This window comes from Conger conger, chromosome 12 (genome assembly GCF_963514075.1).
Source record: "Conger conger chromosome 12, fConCon1.1, whole genome shotgun sequence".
NCBI lineage: Eukaryota > Metazoa > Chordata > Actinopteri > Anguilliformes > Congridae > Conger > Conger conger.
In genome coordinates, this window is record NC_083771.1 from 22,505,840 (window position 1) to 22,533,140 (window position 27,301).

At 42.2% G+C, this 27,301-nt stretch overlaps 1 protein-coding gene across 1 annotated transcript; it reads right to left on the reverse strand.

The window, feature by feature from the left end:
- Nucleotides 1-7,683: 7,683 nt before the first annotated feature.
- On the reverse strand, nucleotides 7,684-26,861 carry stard7 (StAR related lipid transfer domain containing 7). The gene is made up of 8 exons (XM_061262896.1): nucleotides 25,659-26,861; nucleotides 21,932-22,095; nucleotides 21,247-21,296; nucleotides 20,862-20,972; nucleotides 14,395-14,477; nucleotides 14,003-14,102; nucleotides 13,525-13,609; nucleotides 7,684-12,352 (listed from the first exon to the last, which is right to left on the reverse strand). Exons 1-8 carry the CDS (start codon nucleotides 26,117-26,119, stop codon nucleotides 12,183-12,185), a joined length of 1,224 nt encoding a protein of 407 aa, XP_061118880.1. The 5' UTR covers nucleotides 26,120-26,861; the 3' UTR covers nucleotides 7,684-12,182.
- Nucleotides 26,862-27,301: the final 440 nt, after the last annotated feature.

A 27,301-nucleotide genomic window follows, 5' to 3' on the forward strand; every position in this document is an offset into this window, starting at 1 on the left:
GAACATTCTGGATCTTGCTAACGCAGGCGCAGCCTCGAGGTGTGGCACGACACGGAGCTGAAGGTGGCGCATGAGAACATGGCGCCCATTCCTCTGAGTCGCACATTGTCCGCATTTCGTTTCAGGCCAGCAAGGTCCGGTTTGCTTCGTAAGCGGATGAAGTTAGCCAGCATAGCTGTTCCACAGTGTGTACAGTGTGTGTGCCCTGGTGCAGTGACAGTAATCATCAGCATTATCATCATCGTCACAATCAAAATCAGGATTATAAATAATTGCAAAAATACTTTTAAGTATATCTAAGGCAGGAATGCTCAGCTTTGTACATCTTTAATGTCTCCAAAATTTGAATACTAAAAATTGAGTGAGTGAGTGAGTGGACATCAGATCGTATTTAACTGGAAAATAGCATGCAGCCAATATAGCTAACTAGCAAGGCAGGCTGATGAACGCTGATGAAGTATCATTACTCAGTAGATTCACTGTCAGCACTTTGTGTGTGTGTGTGTATGTGTGTGAGTGTGTGTGAGTGTGTGTGTGTGTGTGTGTGTGTGTGTGTGTATGAGTGTGTGTGAGTGTGTGTGTGTGTGAGTGTGTGTGAGTGTGAGTGTGTGTGTGTGAGTGTGGGTGTGTAAATCCACACGCTTAATCTGCACAGAAAGTGTAAGGCTGCTCATTGTATGTGAAACGGGCGCAATGCAGCGGTTCAGCAGTGCATGACGTTTGGTGATGTCAGGACCACAGTGACCATGGTTTACACGCGGTGCGGTTGAGCCTGAAAGAACACAGTGTGGTTGAGCCTGAAAAAACACGGTGCGGTCAAGCTTTAATGTACTTAATGCAGTCTGCGGTGCGGCAGTCCTAGCCTGACCCCGCTCCTGGGGGTGATTGGTCTCCATTGTTAGTCACAGCTAACTGCTCAGTTTGGCAGCTTGACTGGTAGAGTGGGTGTGGACAAAGGCTAAATAAATGACAACAGCTATTGCTTGTCGGTCCAATCTTTTGTCTAGTGGCCGGAAAAAACTCAGATAAATTATGTGCATCTGTCCTCAAGTTTAGTTTTTTTTTTTTGCTTTTTGTTTTTTGCATTTTAGTACATTTCCAATTGAAGGCTTTGGGCAATCAGCATTTTCGCAAAAAGACTATCTTGATAAGAAAAAAGGGAAAACTTTTGACGATACTGACTGTGTGGAAATGAAGTACAAATGGACTTTGTGTGTTTTTATGCTGCCGATAATGTGCCGTCTTCACGGGCCCGCTCGAAGACGATATCAGAAGAGAATCTCTCTCCCTTTCGCAGTGGAACGGGGAACGAGCCCGAAAAGACTTTTCGCTTGCCAGCGAGAAAGGGCCTGTCAGACTCCTCCCCCACCCTCCCGCCCCACACCCGTTCTCTCCTGTAAATTATAGCAGCACTTTAACTAATGAAACAGTTTGAGTTGGGCCACTAATAAAAGCCATTAAGTGAATAAAGCACTTCCCCCTCTAATGAAATTAAAGTCCCTGCCCCTCTGCAGAGAGGAGACACTGTATTAATATTTATAAAGCAGGGGGCCAATGCCTCCCCCTTCTTCTCCCAAGTCTCCCTCAGAAACCCACCCATCTCCCCTAAGAGAGCGCTACCCTCTCAGCGAGCCCGGGACGGGTGGGGGGAGAGGGCGGGGGCTTAGGAGACGCACTAAAGACAGACAGTCTCCAGTCCAGTCCAGTCTAGTCCAGCCGCACCATCGGTAAGCAGTATCTCCCTCTCCACTCTCCTCTCAGTGAGGTTGGCTCTGCCCTCCACCAGCGTTGGCCATGGGACGTGGATCCAAAGGAGGCATGAGGGCCAAACTTCACAGACTGAGGCAAAGGAAGGAGCGGTTTTGGTAAGAAATCGGCTGTAAGGTGAGAAAGTCTAAATTTGCCGCAATTTGCCGCACTCATTGGATGAGGTGAGGCTCTTGGTAGGGTAGGGTACACCTCATTTTGAGTCTATTTCTTCCTCCAACATTGTTGGTAGGTTGTCGTTTACTTTTTGTGTGGTTATGTGTTCCATAGGACAGTCTTCCATTTGCCTCAGTGTGTTCAGAACGAAAGCAACTGTTTAATTTTTCCCATCACTGATCCCATCTCCTCACTACCACCTGGGACGTTCCGACAGCTCACAGAAAAGATGGCTTTGATTTAAGGAATTGGCAGGTAAAGACCATTTGCTTATTCCTAATCGGCAGTTGACCAAAAAAAAAAATCACAAAATAGGTACGGAGATCAAGAAGAACGGACAGAATTACAGGCAAAGTGGTTGGCTACGAAGTTTGACGGTTATGAGAAATCCAACAAATCAAGACTAAATGGAGGTAAGTTCTAAAACGTGAAGGTACAAGGTCACCGCTCCATACTTCATCAAAACCATGGGATGAATGCATGATCTCCACCTCATGGACCAAGCCATATTCATTTCAGCATTGTCACTTGATTCATCGCTCAAATCTGTGTGAAGCACATAGTGTCTCCATTCACTTCACTGCCCCTGCCATTTGTTTTCGTCCGTTTTACGCTCGCGTACGAGGCTGTGTCATTGAGAACACTACCTGAAGATCAGCACTCAAATTAGTTGCGCTCTAAAGAAATGTCCCTCAAGGGAAATAAGAAAGTAGGAGGTTAACAAGATTACCAAATTCACCAAGGGGAATTCAAATGAATTTTTTGGAGATGTAATTCATTTAGGGCATTTCAGACTACATCCTCTGGAGGAGGATGATTTGGCGGTTTTCCCTGCTTTGAGTCCAATTTCTTTAAGAGCCTTTTAGATCATTAAGTAGGGTTTTTCTGCATATCCATATGTGAGCTTGCGGTGCTGTTGACATTTAGATAAGAGCAGAGCAAAGCTTCCATGGCCGTCTTAGGGTTTTCTTTTTTTCTTTAACAAACAGGACTATCCTATGTTTACTTTCTGTTCCGCTCTGGAACAGATGGAGAAAGCTTTCGGAAAGAATCTCTAATGCTCTTTATTCAGACTACAGCACAACTGCTTTTTCACTTGTGGTCCTGAGGAGAGAACCCAGTTTATTGTCAGCATACAACTGAATTATTTTCCCAAATTTCAAAGGAAAATATTTGGAAAATTATCCCAGAAAGCTTTTTTCACCCCCAATGTACTCATTTCAATAGTATATAGAGGTGCAAAGGCGTGAGAGGCGGAGTTAAGCGCAGAAAGGGCGGTTCCAGAAATTTCCGCAGTGAGAACATGACCTATGACTAATCCTTTCTCTTTTTTTTACCTTGCAGATATTTGCGATTTCACCACAGCCAGATCTTTTCTTGGCTGTGTGCGACACCCAATTGGCTTCATCACCGCTTTACAAACTTTACCTGGGAAGAGACAGAGAATTAGTCCTTTACTTGCCTGCTACCATCCATATTCTAGCAGCACATAAACAACGCAGATTCAATTCAGTAGCCTAATAGTGCAGACAAGCGCTTAAACGTCCAGAAATCCCTTGATTTCTAAGTTGTTGGGTATAGCTGAATGAAATGGGAATCAGGGAAGGGAATAAGGCACTTTTACAAAATATGTAGCCAATTATATTTCCAAAAAATTTTATCATACATTTACATTTTTCCTTTGACATTTGGAAGACACTCTTATCCAGAGAAATACAACAGGGCTAGAAGAGTATTAGACCTGGAAAACCGGATTGACTCTTCAAAGTTCATATGCGGCATTCCCGCTATGGAAGGGCTCTCAGTTCTGCCCGGGACTCCATTGTGCTTGATCTAACCATGCGTGTCCGCTCTCGAGCATGGTTCCGCCAAGCACCTCGGAGCCTCGTGCGTGCTCTCCTCCCCCAGCCCGCTCAGATTTAGGGCCACCTTTCGTCTCCAGACTTCATCAATAAGCCGGATACAGCGTGTGCAAGCAGTCTGCTGCTGGGCGTTTCCGATTAAATAAAGACACTGAACTCGGACACTGTTCTTCAAGGGGATACACGGGGAATATTACATTATTACATTTTCAGAAATGTTGCCTTGGTAAAACATATGCTGATAAATGCATACATATGCATATCTGTATATATTTATATGTGGAATTATGTGCAAGAATATTCCTGTGCATGTGAAGGTTTTCTGTTTTTTGTTTCCAAATATGCACAGGTATAGAGATAATACAAATATTTTTATTCTTTGATGAATTTACCCTGAAATTACTACTAAATCCATTTCCCCCCTTTTAACGTCAATGTGTGGTGTCCTTTGTCCTTATTTGTCAAATTGTCTTTGCAGCACAATAGTGCCAGTTGGACAGAAATTTGTAAAAAAAAAAAAAAAAAAAAAGATGGTGATAATTTTAGTCCCCCTCTCCTTTGGTTTAAAATGAATAAAATGCATTAAAATGCACTGTGTTTATTATTTAAAGCTTTAAAAAGTATACCACTGTTCTGTCACAAACATGTATGCATGCCAAAGAACATGGACATTGCAGGAAGGCCATTTGAAACTTACCCCTCACAGGTCCTTACATGACCCACAGGATTCTTGCTTTGGTCTCATCTAGTCTTCACACAATTTACCTCTTTCTTGGTGTGTTATTAGTCACCACCAAAAGTCCTCCCAGTTAGTACTGATTTTAAATATATATTTTAATGACATTCAATTATTTATTTTTTTAAATACAAATAGAGGAATTGTAATGATCAAAATTATTTGCGGGGTTTTTATTTTTATTTTTTGGTGTTCGGACAATTTTGATAAAATCCATCTACATTTTATTTTAGAGGCCGCTTAATTTGACCTTGAAACTTCCTATAAAAAAACTTTGCATCTAATAAAATTCACAACTGGCATATGAAAATTCACTGGCTTGGCTCAATAAAATCCCTATTTTTAAAAGCTACCTTCACACGAAATGCGTGACATTTATACTGCCACGCAGTACCAGCCATTACAGAAATGGAATGTGCAGGCCCCATTTTATTTTTTGTTCAGCTCATATCGTTTTAAAATGCATACTAATACGGCAATGTGCATTAATAATATGTTCTAACAGCTAATAAACAGATCATAACCAGGCAGTATCTATGTAATAAAATTTCATTTTGAATGTACATACCTCAGTAAGTGCATCTTCATGCCAAAGAAAATTAAACCATGTTTAGCGTTCAAGGAGACGTAACGGTTGTTTTCAAGATTCGTTTTGAAGTCATGGTCAATGGGTTATGATTGATGTTTAAATTGGTGTTTAAATAAAAATGAACATCTTCCGGTAAAACGGTTTTTGATATTACTAATTTTATTTATGAAGCCTGGAACATACAGTAAAGGAATATTATTAAAGGAATATTATTCTCATCGGTTTATTCCAAATGGAGTACAGTTTCAGTTTTGGAATAGCAGACTGTATTAGTTCTGCTTATGCAACATTGAAAAAAATGGGACAAAATATTATTTGCTTGCCATGTCCTGAAAATGTACCATGCAGACACACAACATGTAAATTCTCACAAATGCACTGATAGCGAGTTACAGGCACTTCTGCACGGAAGAGATGGAAATAAAAACATTGTGTACAGGAACGAGCTGTAGTGAGCCAAACAGGCGGGGTGTCCCTGACGAGGCTGCATTCCCGGCATTCTGGACATTCGGGAGTCAGCAATTTCGTAGCGTCCCGTCAGCGAACATGTTCAGGAATACAGCTTACTTCGTTTTATACGATAAGCCCGTGTGAAATCGCAGACTTTTAGATTAAGATGACATCTGGGGATGTCATCAGCAGACCTGGCTGTTTATAGCCATAAAAACCAGGTGGGTAGACGTTTTGCATAAGCGAGGCTCTTAAATAAATACTATGTAAAATTCTATACTGCAGCTCATAAGAAAGCATAAATAGGACCACCATCCACCTGTGTTTTGGAAATAAAGACTAGTCATCTGCACGACCACTCTAAACAAGTCAAATCGCCGTTACAGAAATATAGAAACTGAAGACTCCCATTCTGCAATATATTAAGATATTGTAACAGCAGAGCAGTGTGTCGAGAAGCTGACTTGAAATTGAAATGATACGAAATATGAAATATGAAATTTTTCACACTGTCCCACCCTACATTATCGTTAGGGAACCCAAATGCGGCCCTCAGTCAGTATTGCAGCCCACTAAATGCTGCAAAGACCACATCGATATAATTGAAATAGAATTTAACATTAGCCTGTCTCCATGCAGAAACATATAGCTTCGAATAAAATTCTTAAATATCAGAGCCAAGTATGGAATGGAAATATTTTCTTCTTTTAATTATTAAATTTAGCATGTATGCATTTAAAATAGCGGCAGGATAGAGCGCCAGTAAATATCGGGTTTTTTTTTTTTTAAGAACAAAAAAAGAAAGAAAAGTTAAGCAAGTGAAACAAGTTTGTAGGACGCAAATGCCTACAGTAAATGCGGACACAAGGAACAGCGAATGGGTGAAGCATCTGGGGCATTTGCAACTAGTGTTTTACCGCATTCTTTGGAGGACCCAGCTTGTGGGATTGGTAAGCAAACATCCAGTGTCTGGTGCTACCTGCTGGGCAAAAGCCATAACTGCAAGAATGACCAGATATTAGAGGGGAAGAAAAGGTTCTGGTGCAGTTTCACTGAGTTGGGTGGAATTGACGGGTGGATTAAATTAATCACAGCATAATTTTCATACAGGCAGATTAATCTTTGGCAATACACATATTATGCATATGCTAATATATAATGGCTGTTGAAAATTTCGTTTGGCAATAAATTAATCGCATTAGTGCAGCAACTGAGGGTTTGAATACTTGGGACACCTTTCTACAGCAGCATTTTTTTTTTTTCATGCAGGTCAATATTCCTTAATCAGCATTCTAAAAATGTTCGTCTGCCTCCAGTAACGATGCGAACATAAATATATGAATGTTCCACTGACAATAAAATAACAAGACGATGGGCATACAGTAATGTTGTACAGAAACATTGAGGTTTCAGATGCGCATATTACTTTAAATGTGTGTATATTAACGATACTTGTCCATACACCAGAAATGTAACAAGAAGGCATCCATGATACGGGTATTGCCATTTGCCAAGATGCAATCCTTAGATCAAATACCACATAATAAAATTGTCATGAAAATTCAGTCTACTTGTGCGAAAATACCCTGACTTGCCAAATCAAAGGTGAAGGGACAGGACACCTGGAAACGAATTGAGGGGATTAAAGTAGATATTTATATTTTACTTTCGACTCGAACTCTGAACCCTCTCAGGTTGAGAGCACACGTGCTACAAAGGAGCTCCAGCTCGATTTAGCAGTCTGTTTCTCCCTCAAGTTCAAAGCAGCCGTTAGGGCTATGGAAACTAATTCAACTGGGAATTACCTGCGATTTCGTTTTAGACTCCATTTAGGTTTCTGATTTTCTATTTCCCTCTGTTCCCCTCTCCATCATGCCCTCCTACACTGGTTTTGGTTATGATTTCACTTTTAGCGATGGTTTTATATTGCCGGTAACCATGTGCTGCTTCCTTCCAGGCCATTTCTCCAGGAAACGAGACGTTTGAATCTCAATGGGATTGACCGGGTTAAATAAAGGCTTAAATAAAAAGGCAGTCACCTAAAGCAAGCCGACCAGTGGGAATGAATAACTCGCATCATAAATATATTTCAGTCAAAGCAAATAAAATACACAGCCTACCAATTCACTTTTACAAATGCGTTTGGCTTTATTTTCAGATGTCCGATGATATTTTACCATATGAACATTGACATGTAGACTGAAGCCATTACAATCGCTGCCGACGACGTCGTCAACCGCTTGACCATATTCCAGTCTCCGTGCTCAGAGCAGATTTAAATAACGATGTCAGCGGATGAAAGGGGGACATTTGTAAATGGTTAAACCGTAATGCACAAGCAGGAAAAAAATGCGTTCACATATGAAAATGTCTCATTCTCAAAAAGCAGCACACCACAGAATTAAAATCATCACCCTGGCAAGTCGAGCATTTTCAAACATTGCATACATTTTCTCAAATCCACTATCCGAACACATTCGAAGTCTCTCTCAGACTCGTACAACAATCCCTTCACAATAAATCAATATTTCTTCAAACAGAAATCTCAAGACTTAAGTCAAATGTGACACGATTATAATTTAATTCTCTTTCACATCAATTCAAACACACACTCCCAAAAATATATAGAAATATCCTATTTTTTCCACAAATAGGAATCACACTAAGGATTCGTTATCATTTGTGGACTGAGCAGCAGTGTAAACCATCATGCCCATCGTGATGTTTTCTAAAGGCTCAAGTACTGTATTTTTTATTTTTTTGCTGGAAGCTATGAAAATTGGTTAAATAAGATTGGCTAAGTAAGCTAATTAATGAGTTTTGCAGCCGTGCCTTCTAGGAGGGCTAAAATATTAAATTGGACCTAACGGGAAAACAACATGGGAATCATCCAATCGCATTTGCCAGGGGGTGGCAAAGGGATAACAAACTAATGGCAGGACCAATTAAGCGATGGACCAATGGCACAACCAATCACAGGTGCAACGATTGTGGCCATGGAATGATACAATTCTCAAAGGTTTTTCTGAGCGGGAGGGAAGTATGCTAACAGGCAGATGGATAGCATAGCATTACGCTAGCTCAGCCTACCATAGATATCGCAAATGGAATACAAAGACACTCAGATTAGAACCACTAATGCCATTTTGAAAGAAATTACTGGGAAAAGAACTGGGAATGACCAATGGCAGATAAATGCACAATACCACAGATAACAGCAAGCCGCAAGGCATGATTGACACAGATAGAAAATAATAAGTATACCAGAGTGTAGCAGTTGGGGAGAACTGGACGTCTATATCAGAAGTTGCAGGTTTGATTCCTATGTGGGGCACTGCTCTTGCACCCTTGGGCTACAGAAGAATGAGGTGTGAGGCAGAGAATACCCAGCTTTAAGTCTGGACATAAAGGGCCAGGCTTACAAACACAGATTTACCCTTTAAAGTTCTGCTCGACGGTTTAGCAGGCTACATCATTTTTTTCATTGCTTTTTTTCTCGGTGAGGACATTAGAGTGAAGCCTAGTCCTAAATTAAATTAAATGAATGGAGATTCTCCATGAAAAACTACATTTAGTCCAGGACTGAGCTTAATCTGTGCCTGACAAATTGCCTGATAACCACAAAAAGTGGCATTAAATGATACACAGGACATTGGCAACTATACACTGGCTACACAGACTGCGATTATGCAGTTAATATGAAAACTCATCTTTCTTTTTAGCCATACTCTGACCCACAAACCTCAACCCGATCATTAACAAGCATGTAAAAAGAGGCTATGCGACTGCACCTCAAATATCCAGTTAACGGTTTTTAAAGCGTTCGCCTAGTTTATCTGTAAAGCATCTTATTACCATTCCCACAAGCACCACTGCATACAGCTATAGGCAATGCATATTAAACAAGTGCTCATATTTAGCGCCAATCATTTACCCCCATCAGAAAAGCTTTGTTCCAACTCTAGACTCTAGGACCAAAAGGAACCAATAACCGCTAAGTCTTCACATATTTGGCTAAACTATAATACTGCAGTAATTAAGCATTTAGACAATGGCGCTCATTTCTAACAAGGAACAATAAAATCATGAATTCTACTGACACACACACTATGGCATAAATGTCCAAAATAAAGTAAAAACCTGGAAAACTTAAATTTTCAAACAAATGTTACAGTACAAACTCATTGAACTTTGGAAATAGCAACTGCAAAAAAACAAAAGCGCTTTCTGAAAATGACATTCAATCATCTCTAATAATATCACCATTGCTAGATTTGTTATGAAATGGTTTATGTCCTTGAAAGTTAAAAGGGTAACAAAAAATGAGATTAGTTTCCATTCAAAATTACTGGCAGGGAAATACCTTTATTTATCCAGCGATGTGTGGGGATATTTGGTGGACAATAAAACTGCAAAATTGGCTAGTGAGCTTAGTATGTGAAGGTTAAGGGAACACATTGATTAGTACAATTTATATATATATATTTTTAAAAACCTCATACTGCTACAACATCATTTGTAACATCGGACAAGTGGAGAAACTGTAAACCACAATAAAATGCTTTAGCATTCACCACAGCCAGAGAGTAGAGTAGAATCCAGCTTTCTAGAATTACAGAACTGTGTTTGAAAGCCTATATTTAATAACAATGTGTATTTCAGTGGCCAAAGAGTAGTTCTGCAATCCCTGTTTCAACCACACATGACCAGCCGATGTGGTTCTGACTGGATCCTGCTGGGACGGTCCTACCCGTGCACATTACCCACACTGCACTGCCCTGAACTGGGCCGGAGTGATGTCACCAAACCTGCGGACGGTCCGAATCGACATTCTTTCTCCTCTTCATCATTCTGGTGTCATAGACAACATAAAATGGCATAAAAGGTGTGAATGTGGTTAATGTTCTAACGTCATGAAAGCCAAAACCTGTACACTCTCACACAACTTTTTCCGTATAAAAGGAAGTCAATGACATTTTTGTCAGCCCAAAATGTCTCCACTGGAGGCAGAGAAAGGTTATAAGCATGTTATAAGCACGGATAGACATTAAGAGAATGCGCTCTCTGACACCTGACTGCAGGAGAGGAAATTCCGCGTCAAAGCCAAATACGTGTTGTCCCCGGAGATGTTTAGGGTTGAACATCAGTACATCTTGATTAATCGGGAGGTGAATCACATCTTTGGCCGGAGCAAATGTCACAGCGCAAGTCCTTCAGCCTTCAGTAAATCATTCACACGTCAACATCTGGACATAACTTAGGCAAGGACAAACAAATGAGATTTATTTAAATCAATTCATAATTTCAGTAGCAGTGGATTTTTCAATCCTTTAAGTGCGTTTTACACAGACTTTCCTCTCTCCACCTGTGCTGATGGACTTTACCTTTGAGTGCACAACAGCTGCAACACTCGGATAGCGTTAACAGTAACCTACGCCCGCCATATTCATGCATACAGAAGCCACACTTCATTTGTGACAATAAGAGACAGCCGGTTCGTTGCGCATATTCAGCTCAAGAGCCAAGAACTCCAGACCATACAGTCAGTGGCACACCTCCGTACTCAAGTTCCTCTGTGAATACGGGTTTCCTGTAAACTGTGTTAATCGCACACACAAACATGCAAACAGACGAGTAAAGAACGCTGGTATTTCTTAAACCCCAGGAACACCGCTGAAGAAGAGTGGGCGGGATGAAAAGGGTCAATCCGCTATCTGCCTTTCTGTAGAAACGACAGACCGTAGAGGCCGACCCGTCTCAAAGGAGGCCATTTTGAAGTGGCGGGGTGTTGTGAGGCGGAGGCGGAGAAGGCGCAGTGGCTGAGGATGCTGTGGTTGTTGTAAGACACGCCCCCAGTGGTGAGGGCCGGCGTAGCGTTCACGGAAGGCCGTTTGAGGTGCCGGAGCGGTTGGTTCCACGTTCCCTGCGATCAGGAACACGTCCGGAAATTCTTATCAGAAGCCCTCTGGGTGCCTTTGGGGCTGGCTGGAATTTCAGTCCACACGTACGGATGAGATTCCTGAAACAATGGCTGCTTCATTAGATTATTGAGTTGAGCATTTTGCTCTGTGACTGTAACAGAAATTAAGCCAGTAACCAAATTGTCAATGTGACTTGATACCACTTGATTGTGATTAGATGCTCGTTAAATGTAAAAAAAAAAAAAACTAAAAAATAAAAGCAAAAGAATGAAAGTGAGAGAAGGGTGCAAGATGGCACAACTGCTGCACGGGGGCGAAAATCACGGGACGGAGTGTGTGTGAGGCTCAAGCAGCTGGATTCAGGCCAAGTAGAAAGAGCGAGCCCTCCCTTTGCACCTCCCTTTGCACATTTTTGGGTCAAAGAGTCTCCAAAAGACCTTCATGTCTCCAGACTTGCAGAACCTCTCCGGAGGCTGCTCTCCAAGGCCTCAGCCTTGCGAAACGCCTCCATCACACAAAATTAGGGTTGTTTTCTCCGGCTTCTCCCCGGTGGAGAAGGGAGGGGGCAGCGTTCCTCGTAGGTGGCCTTCAGCTTCAGTCAATTCAAACACCAGCTCCTCCATCATAGAAAATGCCTTTTATGGGGGCTGGTGGTAGGGGTGGGTGGAGAGGCGCCCCCCCCTTCAGTGACCTGGTCCTTTTCAGGCGTAGATCTGGCCCCTGGATCGGGCCTTCTCCCCGAGGCGGTCCGGGCTGGGCTGGGAGGTCTTCTCGCTGGGTTTCACCACGTTGATGTAGTCCTGCATTCCCACTTCCTGGTTCCTGGCACGGAGGGCAGCGGTGTGGAGCTTCTCCAGGAAGTCAGGCATGCCTGTGGGCAGAGGAGATACCGTTCATCCACACAGGGGCGCTCTCACACCACACAACTGCATAAATTAAATGGGCTATACTGCTTCCTTTAGTATGTGCAATGTATTAACACGCTCAGTTCTATACATCGAGCCTATTATTCTTTTTACAGACTTCAATTCAAGTTTGCTCACAGCGTATAAATAGAAAAAAGTAGAAAATAAATACTAAATTGTTATTACGCTTGTGGGAAATAAGCCATTTTGAGTTCAACATACAGGTGCTTCAAGTCCAGTTTCACTCAACTGCAGCTGAAGAAAAAAGAACCCAAAATGATCCAGCCAATAATTTGCAGGCATCAATACAGGATCTGAGTGAATCCTGTCAAATGCTTCCAGGGAAAGCAGGAGCAATGTTTGTTTTGGTCGCACTGTGGATACTTGGCAGAACTCAAAACACAGATGCGAGTACGTGGACAGATTAAAGCAAGGTCACTAATCAGATTAACTCAACATACTACTTATGAGTTTGTATTTAGTGTCCCAATGTACCCATGTACTTTTTAGACTTGAAGTGTAATTAAATGTTTATCGCCAGTATGCTTAGTATACCATTTTTGCAACAGTAAATCTTCCTCAGTGACCATCTCTTGGTCCACAAGAGCTATTCTGCATTTGAAAAAAATAAAATAAAATACAAAACAAGAACTTTTGCACACTTGGCCAATTCACCCACATGTGCTTGGAGAGAATACTAAAAACAGTAAAAATACAGAAAGAAAAGCACCTGTAAACTTTACAAGAAGGTGTGTGCATTTATATTGGCGTGTGGCCTGTAGTGTAGTGGTTAAGGTACATGACTGGGACCTGCAAGGTCGGTGGTTCTAATCCCCGGTGTAGCCACAATCCACACAGCCGTTGGGCCCTTGAGCAAGGCCCTTAACCCTGCATTGCTCCAGGGGAGGATTGTCTCCTGCTTAGTCTAATCAACTGTATGTCGCTCTGGATAAGAGCGTCTGCCAAATGCCATTAATGTAATGTTAAAAAAAAAAAAAGAAAAAAAAAAAGAAGATCTTTGGCCGATCTTTGACGGAACGTTGCCAACTGAAACTAAGCACTTTGTCATTACACAAGCACGAGGAATGACGTGAATGCTGTGAAACGAACGTTTAATGGCGGCAGAGGAAACACTCACCACTGGACACCATCCAGCTCACGCAGTATCGAGGAAACACGGTCTGAGGGTCATCGCTGTAGGTCAGCAGATAGTCAAAGCCGTTCTGGAGAGATAACGCACAGCTCTTCAGCACTGACAGAGGCGCTGAGACTCATCCTAATCCACAACAAGCAGCATCTTTCACCGCTTTCTCAGAAAGCATAGCATTTTTCTGGTAAATATTTTGACAAATATCTATTACGCTTTCTTGGCGAGGGTAACAAAAACAAGATTGAATTGCTTACTCTACATTCTCGTGGAAATATGACAATGCCAAGAAAAAAAATAGGTGGAATAAACAGGCTAAATCAATGGTGATTTAATAACACGATCAATAACTAAAAAAAATTGGGTTTCTCAATTTTGTTGATGAAATGAACACTAAGAGTTCTCTAGTACACAAAAGAAGAGTGACCCAAACAAAACAGAGCTCTACTGTACTGGAGCAGAAGCTAACCTCGTCAAAGGACTTGTGTGGACGAATCACCATCTTTGACTGGTAAGACCGGACCCTAACAAAGTCCTGACTTTCTGGAATGGAGGGGTGTTCCACAGCCCTAGCAGGGGAGGAGGTTAAATGGGCAAGACAAGTGTGTTGATCAGCATTTTGATCGAATAGTCCCTGAATCATCACTAAATTAGCATTTCCCAAACCCTCAATGTCACTGGGAACTGCCAGCATTTGACTACATTTCTGAGTATCTTCTTGCATCTTCTGATGCCATCAGCTGTTAGAACACAAAAGCACTTGGTGCGTACATATGTACTTATGAGTCAAATCCCTAAGCCACGTGGACTGAAACATTTATTTCAGGATCAATTTGGAGGAAAAATATTCTGTGAACTTACCGGGATACCAAGACCATGAGGTTGTTCTGCAGATCCACGTCGTACCGACGCACATAAACATAGTCTCTTGAATACAAGGGATACTGTGGAAACAAAAATATAACTTAAAAATAAAATAAAGAATTTAACATTTAAAAAAATACTTAATGACAGGTGGTCTTTAATTGGTAAAAACAATTGGTTGCCGTGGAGAATGCAAGAAAAGGATACAGTCCAATAACGGCATTAATAATCACAGTCGCATTAGTATTCTATTTAATGCACAGCAGGACTCAACAGCGACATCTGCTGGTCAGGAGCAGAGGAAGCAGCGATACTCTCGTCCTTGCAGGCTCAACTCGCCTTATTTCTGGGCTGACCCATTTGCCAATTTTCCAAGTGAAAACAACTACTGGCCACATCCTCTGGCTCTCCAAGGACAAGAACGGATAACACCAACAACGAATACATGGCACGATAAGATATCTGATAACCGCCACGTTACCAGACAGCAGAGGAGTTTTTATTGAGCTTTTATGTAACAGTCTGAAACTGAATGAATTGTGTCTGGCTTTTTGAGCCAATTTTTGTGCCAAGACAAAGTGGTCTGGCAACAAGGAATACATTGACAAAGTGTGCTATATAAAAATAAAAGGGATTGAGCAATCCAGGTTGAAAGTCAGACAAGAGATGTGTTTTGCCCACGTTATTATATTGAAGATAGTGATAAAAGAATGTGTCTTCGCGATATCAAAACAATGGGTGGAACGGTTATATGATAGAGATCAGATGTACCAAATTTGTTCTGTGGTTGAGGGCAAAATATGTTGATCCAAACAAGTAATCAACTGTCAGCTTATTGCATCTCCACCCATTTTTTGGATCAAGCAACCTTTATTTAATTCTCGGAAGATGCACTGATGGAAAAAGACCTTGTTTACAAAGGTTCGGAGATTATAGAAAACAGTAAAACAATAATAAAGACACAAATAGTTTACAAATTACATAAATTCAAAAGCTAGCCAAGATCCTACTAATACCGAAGGATCTTTGCGTCCCCACGTGAATAATCTTGACTGTGCCTTCTTGAATAAGACAGCGTTCTTTTTCCGGTTTAATTTATTGCCCAGGTAAACACCAAGATATTTGTAAGACTGCACAATTTGTATTTGCTGACCCTTAATCAACACTGGGGAGAACTCTTCCTTCTTTCTCCTGAAGTCAATAATTAACTCCTTGGTCTTGCCAATATTCAAACTTAAAAAAGAAATCACACCAGCTAACACATGATTCAACCTCCCTTTAGTAGGCCAGGTCAATGCCTTGATTAAGTAGGCCCACTAGGGCGGAATCATCTGACATTTTTTTTTTTTTAAGGTGACAAGACAATTGACTATGCCTATAGTCGGTTGTATAAAGCGTGAATAAAAATACTTTGAAACACTGACCTGTTCTGCCCGGTCACCATAACCCGGAGTGTGCCCACCAGTTTCTCATCATTGGCCTGTTTCTATTGCAGCCAGTCTATCCTTTTTCTGCTGTGTACATGATATCTGCTGCTATGAGATGGAACAAACTATATATATGCCATCCTCTGTAACACAGCACAGTAAAATAAAATAACAAACATCAATGTCATCATCTATACAAGAGGAGCAAAATAAAAAGCGAAACCAATAACCACCAAAACGATCTGTGCAGAGTAACAACAGAGCAAGATAATCGATTACCCACAACAGTGAAAGCAGCGCAGTAACCAACGATACAAGGAAGCAAGTTTCCCTCCCTACGACCTCAGGGATTTTGTCCATTACTTGGATGAGGGGGTAATTACTGCATCAAATCTGAGAACTAAAAGCTGCCTTCTTGCAATCAAAAAATTATTGCTAGCAATTTGGAAAGAAACCAAAACAATCAGTGCCGTGCTTATATGTGTACCGTACAGTGCAGCTTCCTTAAATGCGCAGTAAATACCTAAAAAAAGTACAACAAGCAGCAACAGATCTGGGTTACTAAAAGAAAGTTTACATTTTAGTTGTGTGTGGCAATAGCTTGAGTGGCAACCAATGCATTGTGTAACTACCTGTCAAATTCACTTGTAGAGATGCATCTGCCAACAAAATTGTGGCAACATAATAGTGTGTCCAAATGTTCATCATTTGTTTCAGACTTTGCTTCGCAAGTAAGACAGTGTGATCATACAATAAAAGCAGTTTACAGACCCTTCATGTCACGCTAGCTGTTCAGTAACATACACCAGTAAATTGCAGATTTGTGAATCATTGAGCTTGTGTAAAGTGGAAGTCATTGGTTTTAGTGTTGTGAATTCATATACACTACCGGTCAAATGTTGAGTCACCGTTTTCTGCTTATAGCTTTTATTAAAGGGTATTTTTATACATTTTACTTTCATCATGTAGTAATTACAGCACTATTTAGATGTAGTCCCCCATTTCAGAATTTGAGACAAATTAACATAATGTCAAATAAGAGTCATGTTTTGTATTTGGTTGCATATCCTTTGCATGCCATGACTTCCTGATGTCTGTGACCCATCAACATCAGAGTACGGAGATCATATTTATTTTCAGGTTGTCCTACAAGCGATACTAAAACTCTGCATTTGAATGGATCAATGGTGGGACTAGATACAGCTGTAAATTTTGCAAATACATCATGGAACACATTTGTTGGCTAAATGGCTTTAAGTCATCAAGGGTCCAAGGAATCCAAGGGTCCACTCACATGTCACCCCCCTTGCTTACTTCCCTCCACTGGCTGCCTGTCATGGCTTGTATCAAATTCAAAACATAGGTGCTAGCCTTCCAAGCAGTTAAGGGGTCTGCCCCAGCTTACCTCCAAAAAAATCATCAGACCCTACACCCCTACCAGACCTCTTTGTTCAGCCTCCACAGGCCGCCTGGCGCCTCCCCCTCTCCGAACTTCCGCCTCCCGCTCACGACTACCGTCTGTTCTGGCTCCACGGTGGTGGAACGAACTCCCCATGGAGGTCAGAACAGCAGAATCTATCCCCATCTTCAAGCGCAGACTGAAGACGCACCTCTTCAAGCAGCACCTCTACCCGTCCCTACCTACCTCCCTGTGAACCTTAATTGTTATATTTCTGTGATATTTACTTGTGTATCAGGATGCTTAGTTTGGCTAGGTAAGCAGTGTTCGGCTTGGTAAGCGGTTTGTTCATACATTTGCGTATTGCGGTATTACGATTAAAAACATCAAAGAAATTTTAAAAAATGATGATCAAATAGGCCCTGGTCCTTATCTTTGTAGGTAGCAGGTAGCAGTTGAAATTGTACTTCCCTCTAGGGTCTTTCAGCGCACTTATCAGCGCACTTATCCCTGGATAAGAGCGTCTGCCAAATACCACTAATGTAATGCAATGTAATGAAGCAAATGAACTTCAATCCATCAAGCAGCTGCCAGATATGCAGTACATACAAGAATTGTTTCTCCTGTTGAACTCAATGAAAAAATTCGAGAGAAACAATTTGCTTGTTTTTTTTTCAGATTTTTCCCTTTTTCTCCCAATTTAGTAGCCAATTGTACCTCGTCTGATTCAATTGGAGGTAGTCGTATTAGATGTACCGCCCGTACCCCGTCCCTCGGCGGCCCGAATGAGAGCGACACGCCTTCTTCAAGCCGTCTCGTCTCGTGCCCGTTGCCGTGATTCCGAGGCGCCCGAGGTGCTTATTGTGCGGCGATCTAATAACCCTGCCAAGTCCCTCCCTCTGGAGCAGCGAGCCAATTATTGCTGCCCCACGTGAGACGGCCAAACTTGGCTTTTGGCAGGACCGAGAATCGAACCCCGGTCCCCGGTGTGCAACTGCAGCAAACTGCAACCGCAAGTCTGCTGCGTCTTAGCCTGTTGCGCCACCGCGGCTCCCACAATTTGCTTGTTTTGATCTTGTTTTGCTTGTAGGACAACCTGAAAATAAGATATCTAGAATCTGATGACGATGATTGGTCACAGACATCAGGAAGTCATGGCATGCAAAGGATATACAACCAAATACAAAACATCACTCTTTTTACATTGGTAATTTGCCTCAAACATTGGGGAACTACATAGCCGACAGCCAACATGTATGAAAATCCCCTTTAATGAAAGCTTTGACCACGTATGAATTGTTTGACTAGAGAGAAAATAAAATATTAAATCAGAAAAAAGCAGAAAGATGAAGGTGACCCGAAACTTTTGAATGGTAGTTACTGTAAAGAAAATATGTTTGTTTTGTTCACTTTCAGGAACCAGCCTGGTTTTATTCTGTGTGCTAAGTCTTTCACGAGACACTAAAACCAAGCTCCTGACCCACAGTGGCCAATAAGATCCCATGACACTCATCACAAAGAGTAGGGGTTTTCCCGGTGTCCTAGCTAAATTCCCAACCTGGCTCTCCCAACCAGCCACCTAATAATCCCCCGATTTAATTGCCTACAAATAGATAGTTCTCTCCCTCTCCACCTCGTGATCATCATTTTATCACCAAGATAGGTGCTACACACTTACGGTGGAGAAGAGTCCCCCCCCCCCCCCACTCTAAAGCCCACTGAGTTTTTGTATTGCATTTGTGTAACCCTTATAGTATAAATCTATATTTTGCGTAGTTAAGTGATGTGCATACATTTAAAATGCATTAGAAAACAAGTTTAGCCCAGACACAATTTAGCTTCTTCGTCAGCAGCACCCCTGCTCACACCTTCCTGGGCCTAGAGCATTGACCCTGCTCATATCGTCCTGGAGCCTGGAGCATTGACCTGACTGCTGAATGGTAAATTAACAAGCCTACAAAGACCCACTTCCTTTTCTCCAGTGCAGTAATTTTTTAAAGAAGGTTACACATTTACTTGCGGTGTTCCAAAACACTTATCAAATTTGGACATGACGCACCTCATTTAGAAAGTTAATGAGGAGGAACTGGGGGCATGGCCATATGAAAAAACCCCAGACAGGAAGTGGTAAAACTGAAAGAACATTGGACTAATTTTCATACGCAGCCTCCACCTGGCTGAAGTTCATCTCCAGGCTACTCGTATATGTTCCTGTACTACCACAGCAGAGCTGCAAGCAGCCTCACACAGGAAGTCACTTCTGCTTCGAGGGGAATGACAGAACACAGGGTTTGGGCTGCAAGCTGCCTTCATTTTTGCTTAATTTTGCTTGCTTGTCCACAACTGCACTCCTGAAGGGCAAGTCATACAAAATACTGGTTTAGACAATATTCTGAAAATACATTTACACGGCTGCTGGTTCACCAAATACACAAGCACTAGGGAAACATGAGCATGTTATCAAAAATGTCATATGAAATATATTACAGCTAACAGTAATTAAGAACAGAACACCAGAAGGACAGAAATCCCCCAAAAGGTCACCCTCGCCATGACCCCTTTCAGTAAACATAGACGTGAAGGAAAATTACAAGTCAGGCTGACTATGTACTGTATGCTCAGTGTCTTTATATTTAGCCAGTATATACCATCGCAAGGCACAATCACCAGCTCAGTAAATCAAACCTATTTCTGCATTCTGTCACGACAGAAGGACAAGGGGCCCATGACAGAGCCAGCAGCCAATCACTGGCGCCAAAAAACCGTCGCATGATCCTGTTCACAGAGCGAACACGCGATCCAGAATCACCCTGCTTTCTGAACACTTGCGCACCACACTCGCACTTTTAACACACTGCAGGCCTCTAGCACCATGGGCCTGCCTGGGTACTTTTGGATGTGTAACATTTAATGCCTGGATACATAGCTGCTTTCTGTCCTTCATACAAATATCCCCATAAGTCAATATTGAATAAATTAAGGGTATTGATCCGTGCTATAGTAGGCAGTGTGTGTGTGTTGTGTGTGCCATGAAGGTTTCAGTGTAAATATTCTAGAGACACTGCACTGCGCTTCTCTAGAAACTGACCAATCCTTAGAATCCCTCATTTCAGATAATAGACTGTAAAGACTGTACAACTACCCATTTCCCATGATTAGACAACCCTAATCGTTAGCAGTGTTGTGCTTCTGGGTATTAGACACAGATCATGTTCCGTATTCGTCTATTAGACACTGATGTGGCGCGTTTCTGTTTTACAGAAACAAAGGCGGTTATGCATTTGTATAACAGAGATTAATTACGTGGTGCTTATGTGTACTAGGGAGACAAATGCTGTTGTGAATTTGTACATTAGAGACTGCATGGATGACATCCTCATGCCTAGCCGAGTTCTGAGACGCAGGAGAGAGAACAGCACCTTGAACGTAGCGCAACACGCTGGCATTCCAACCGCCAGTTGCGCAATTTAAAACTTTCCCGTTCCCCCGTCATGAACATCGTGTCCATCCCTTCGTCGGTGCGGACACGGTCCCGTTCCGGAATGATTGACCAGGCTTGGCCATTATCGGAAAACAAGGGCGGTTACTCTCTGCACAGGGTAGGGGGGGGAGAGAGGGTATCGCACACGGAGACTCACGGGGAAGTATGTGGCCCAGTGCACGACCTCCGACCCCGTGTTGAAGTCCCTGTCCACTACCTCCAGCTTGATCACCAGGGCGTCCCACTTCTTCCGGTACTCCGTGTCCAGCTGGAGGGGCACAGGGGAAGGGAGTGAGGTGGGCGTAGAGGGAGACAGACTCAACCCTGGCACACAAGCCCCATTCTGAATTCATTTTGCCTGGTGAAATTGAGCCAAGAGGACCAGACAGTGTAGGGTTTGCATTTTTAGAGATTATATCATAGGTTCCTATGCACCAGACAAGCTGCAGAAAAGTATTTGAATCCACAACAATTACGCATTGGATCCAGGAGAGGTGCTGTGCAAGGCAGACACAAACTGGGGCGGAGGCCAGCCTCAGTACCTGAACATTGAAGAACTGCCTAGGGGTGATGTCTGTGTACGTTCCCAACACTGCGGAGAGGAAAGAGTGACACAACACTTAACCACAGCACCCGGAGCCAGGTACGTACACAGCCTAATATCACAGCTGTATGACATAATTCATATGGATAAATGCCAAGTGATAAGCAGATGACACAGTTAACAGACGGTTAACCTAAAAGCACAGGTTCTAGACAGGCAATGAGGAAGAAATTATAAAACAATATTCTGAAGTTGACATTGCAGTCTAACAAGAAATAAGGGTCTAATAGGCCTGTGGACCAATTCTGTGTTTTCTGAGGCATCTTAAGTTTAGCAAAGATTTGAACCTTTGTGCCAGCAGGGTCAGCATGCCTGCAATGATGATTGATAACCCTTAAACACCATTGTTTTAGAATTACATGGAATGGTAAAAGCAGAGTATTTTCCAATATAGTCTTCCCCACAAATTGCGCGTCTGGAGTCAACAACCATGTCACGCGATCGTAAATTGCCACACCACACCATCATTACAGATAATATCACCTAGCAATGAACCGGGATTAGCCATAAAAGGCCAATGCTGTTCCTCCCCCAGTGCCGTGTACACAACTTATACCAGAGTTTATCTTCAGCTGAAAGAGGGCCAGAAGGTGCGGTAGAAATGCGGTGTTTTGAGAGCTAACCTTTGTATTCGTACAAATGGCTGTTCTGAAGGGGACGTTTCCACACCCAGAAGTTCTTCTTATCCATGACGATCTCCCAGCCTTCTTCCTGGAGCCGAGAGGCTGTTTCCTGGGAAGCTCCTCTGTTCTTCACCACTTCTATGGCCTGAAGTTCCCCGGCACACCTTTACAGACGGAGAGACACAGCAGAGCTGAGCCAGGGGGGGAATGGTACCAAAGGCCGGGCGTACACTACACAATATCACAGCCAATTTGGGGTGTTGCGCACAAATTTGGAAGATCGCACGCCTCATTAGGAATCCAGCATGTCACATGCCTCATTAGGACAACCGTTGCTCATGCAGACTGTCCTACATGGCAGCCAACATGATTTAAAACGTCTATTGTACTTCCATTCTAAGCATAACCAGAAGTAATTCACCAATGCTCACTGGCTTCCTTCCATTGGTTGCTACCCAAGATCACAGAGTGGTAGCACAGAGCTCACTGACTTCTATGCAAAGTGGCATCATTCCAATCCCCATCTCATCATCCCTGTCTAAAGATAAAAATCCACATACGAGTAGTTATTTCAACCCTGACACCGCTTTCCAGAGGAGTAATACGTTAAATGGTTTTATAAAATTAAACATTGCTGAACATCAGGAGAGCTCTGCTACTATGGCTGCTGAAAAGGTGATTGCGTATTGTGCGACAAAGACCCTGTGAAATCTCAAAACCCCCAAAAATGAGATAAGCTTATTTAATTAGTTTTTAAATGAGCTGTTTTTATCCCAAAATTTACAAAGTAATTTACTATAATACCACAGTTATTGAGCAAGATGGAATTTAGGCTTTTGTTTACTTATCCAGCCAGAACAGACAAGCCATCATACTGTGAGCTCTAGTGTTTACAAATGAAAATGTTTATGTAAAAGGAAATACTGTCCAGTTTGTAAATTTGAATAAAGTATAGCAATATATAGAAAGGCTTTATGGACACTTCAATGGCAAGGAAACAGCGGTGCACAGAAACCTGACATAAGCTGATCCTGGTAATGCCTCTGATACACCCGCTGAACAAGAGCGAACGACTTGGGTTGCAGTGAAACGTTGCAAATCGTTTCAGGTGATTGCAAACAAACACACAGAAATGTCTCTGACGGGTTAAGCCAGGATAATACTGTGCTGGGCTGCCACACTTTGGCCCAGGCAGGGCTCTACGCCAACATTTCTTCCAAGGAAATGCACATGCTCACCAAATTAAAAAGATTTAGGAGCACCTAAATTTGATGCACCTTGATTAGTAGATGCGCTCCTAAAATGGGAGCGCTACAGCCCTGCTCACAGGAGCGGCTAATACCGGCAGGGATGGCACACATTTCTGCTCCCTACGCCCTGCCCTTTGCCCTACATTGCCCTGTGTCCTGCAGATAGTACTGCTATAATACAATTACAGATCAATCCCTAGGACACGCTGAAATAGAGAACAGGAGACTGAGAAACCAAACTGCGACATGGTGCTCTACAGAACAACCTACTGAGCGTGTTGCTAAATGGTTACTGTGTTTTGTGAATGTAATAAACTGGATAAGCAACTATGGTTTTCAGTGATTAGGTTAAAGCCTCTTTTGTCCTCCATTAGGCGGTTGACTTTGTAGGGCCTTTCCTGCGCATAAAAAGGCAAGCCACTTCACTGATTTCTCAGTCCACCTTCGAGAAAACAGGAAAAATGAGCCAAAATAAACAATCCTTGGAAACCTTTTTAGTCATGCGCCATCAATGAGTGCATCTATGTCCAAATGCTGGTCTTCTGACGGGCAGGGCAACGTACAACAGCATACAAGGAGGGTAGAAGAGCAGATTCACAGCCACCGCTGAATGCGTGTTAAAGGTAAGCCCTAAGGGAAGACAGGAGGCAGACAAGCTGGAACACCGTGCTGCATGGCGGCTAAAATTAGTCATCCGTGCATGCGCTTGGTGACTAAAGACTACTGATTATCCCAGTGTGATCATGCAGTGAGGAAAGATAACCACTTTAGCAAGGAGAGAGGAAGACCAGGGGGAAAAGGTGAAAGGGTACGGCAACATTGGCTAATCAATTACCATGTTACACGTAATCACGGGTTTATGGCCTATTCAAATAATTTTGCCATAACCAATGTCAATAATAATAGAACAGGCCATTATACTGCATCTTCTTAATGTCATTTTATATTTCTTTATAAAAATCTAGTTTGTCGCCTGTTAGCTAATGGAGACGTGGGACAGTTTTCCAACGCTTTTTCATTGACATTGAATTAAATAGTTACACACTGTTCAAATTAATTCCCAGACAATTAAATACTTTCAAACGTGCTGGGGGTAACATATGCACTTGAATTGATTGTATGGGTGCACTCTGGACAAATAAAATATTTGATCTTATTTTATCCGTTGTGTTCCAGATGCAGCACTAGATGCTAAAAAGCCAATAGCTCAAAAAAGCAGTCATTGGGTCATCCAACCCCCTTTTACACTGCCTGACGCAAGATGATCATGCCCCGACCAAAGACATCCGCATTTCAAACTCATTCGCAAAAACGGTTGGGAGTCATGGCAAACATCTACAGCCGAAACTTGCCATACAACACAGGAAGTTACAACAGCAGACTATCAACGCTGAGTAGAACAACATAAAAACCTCAGCGCTAAAATAGTTACACAAGAGGCAGAGACTTAAAACATAATTCGAATAAAAAAAGGCTACCACACAAAGCATTAAGGCCTTTTTGAGCCGGCATTGTACAATTAAATTAATGACATTACTGGGAAAAAATACTGACTTATTAATACAGACATTTCCATTGCCTTTGTGGTAAGTTGCTTTTTTGCTTGCCTGCTTCTGAGAAACTTGCATTCCTGTCAGGGGTCTGGCCTTTGAATATACAACAAAGATGCTCACATTTGTTAACCAAGAGACTATCCCACAATACAAAACAATTACTTGAACATGAAATGGGTGTTGTTCAAAGCCCGTCCCCATTTCAAGGATTTCTGTGTGGAGTCCACCAGTTGGTTTGTCTGTTCAAACTTTGGGATGTAATGAAAACTGAGATTGCAATCTGGCATGTCATAGTCAATGCATAACAACCTCCTAGACCAATGGGGTGAGGCAATTTACCACTACGCCAACGTTCAGTCATTTCAAAGCTTGAGTCAGTTAAATCCAATCATTGAACCTGAAACTACAATGCAATAAATATCTACAAGCCATGTCCTATTTTCCCAGACTTTCCCAGCAAGAGAAATTAGCATCTTCTGACCCTTACTCAACATCCACAAGACAGGGTCAGGGTAACATTAACATGAGATCCACTTACAATTAATGAATGCAAGAAAAACAGGTGGTTTTACTTGCTTATTTTTCTATTGAGGTTTATACTTTATACTTGTCTGTTAGTCCCAAATAAGAGTTCCCTCCTTACTAGAAGCTTCAGCTGTCTCAAAGGCACGTGATAGAATGGCAACTTTTGTTTTGCAATGACATTGACATGTCAGCCCTTTTTCTGGGCCTATATCCAAAACGCTGAACTGTTCTCGCCTGCACACTTGCTGTCCTACAATATTAATGCCCTTGAATATGACCTAGTGCAAGTAAACCCCACACCTCGTGGTACGCAGGAGATTGACACTCGCGTAAAACAGGCAAAGGTCACACAATCACGCAGTATCGAGGGTACAATAAACAACATTAGAGAATACTCACCTTTTTAGCTCTTCGTCTCTAATCTTCTCCTCTTCCCACATGAAGACTCCAGCCAGCGCTGCTACTAGTTTGCTAGTGCGTGCGTGTTTGCTTTGGAAGCGGCGCCACAGTGTGCTCACGAGACTCATTCGGGAACGTTCGGAGTAGAGATTCGAGTACAGCTCGCCAATCTGCCATGCGCGTCTGAACCTCTGGCCCGTAACGAAACTGCACTGGTTTGCAAGTAAGGACACCATGCCTTTTCGTGTCTTCTCTGATCCCGTTTCACCTGCACACACTCCTGCTTTGTGCAGCCATGAGAGCAGGAAATCCATGCGTCGACTCATCCATGCCGCTGCTCTCTTTACTACAGGACCGTTGGCCTTCCCTACAGCCTCACTACAAACTGTGTGCAGGCCAGGAAGCCGAACTGTTTGCACCCTTATTCCGCAGATCGGGCGTCTTTGGACAGACTGAAACATAGCTGTGTGGGCCAGTACACCAACCTCTGTGTTCGGCTAAAGACTAGCTAGCTGATGTTAGCGGTTTGGAGTCTGATACTAAATACAATTAAATTAAGTACTTGTCTAGCTAGCAAAAACAAAATATTAATACGTGTATCTTCAACATAAACAGTATTTACTGAATTCGCTGTATTAAATGGTAAAATTATGAATATATTGCTTGAGAACACGAAACATTATTGTAGGATTGATGCAAACTGAAAACTAGCTAGCTAGCTAGCAACCGTGCCTCCCTGGGAGACAGCTAGAAGTCACACACATAAACGCAACTTGCAAGTTAGCTAGCACGCCTCCTCCACGCCTGGTAGCTAAATACCAGTTGCTAAAACGGAACAGGGTAGCAAGTCGAGAAGTTATCTTCGACAACGACCTTATTATTCTAAATAATCCTTAATTAGTTGAGTAGATTTAGGTCAGTAGCTACATATGCTTAGCCTGACACTTCCAAAATCGTCCAAAGACCTTAGCTTGTAAACATACTAGCCAGGCTATCTGTGGATACCAGCTTGTTTACTGCTAGTTAGAACGATCAGTAACATTACTATGTTAGTAACACGCAACTCTTAACGCTAATATATATTATCTTGCACTAGCAATAGAGATTATTTAATTAACAATCTTGCTTTACCAACCCCATTTTCTCCAAGATTTTCTTACATGCTTTTCCACACACAGCTAAGCAGGCATTGAACATGTGCTTGCAACTTCCTCCCATAGACTATTCGTATTGGTCTTCGATGATGTGGGTTTTCGTCTGATAGGTCACGCATATTGTCTGTCTTAATTTTCATACTGGCTAGCAAGGTTATATGACGCACACTACATCAACCAGCAACGAAGGACGAAGGAGGCGCCTTCCTCTCTGATCTGTGAGACAGAAAGGTGAAATACGTCTTGACCGACTCTTGGACCCAAAACTCAACGTTATATTTTTACCTTTTCGATGTCTACAGGAAAGAAAGACCCTAAATTCAACTGTAACCATGATTATTATTTTTTGCGATGAAAATACAATTCAGTGACCTTAACTGACCTTAAAATTGCTACTGAATGTAGCCTAATCCTTTATAAGATATACAATGCTGCTGTTCATATCCAGTGAATAAGTATTGTAAACGTAGGTTTACATGAATTGTGCAT

Bases quoted from the DNA above. Each gene is read 5' to 3' on its own strand.
- stard7 (XM_061262896.1), bottom strand. From the start codon at position 26,119: ATGTTTCAGTCTGTCCAAAGACGCCCGATCTGCGGAATAAGGGTGCAA. The intron at 22,096-25,658 runs GTGAGTATTCTC...CCGTCTGTAAAG, and splicing joins AGAGACGAAGAGCTAAAAAG to GTGTGCCGGGGAACTTCAGG. The intron at 13,610-14,002 runs GTTAGCTTCTGC...TTATCTCTCCAG, and splicing joins CACACAAGTCCTTTGACGAG to AACGGCTTTGACTATCTGCT.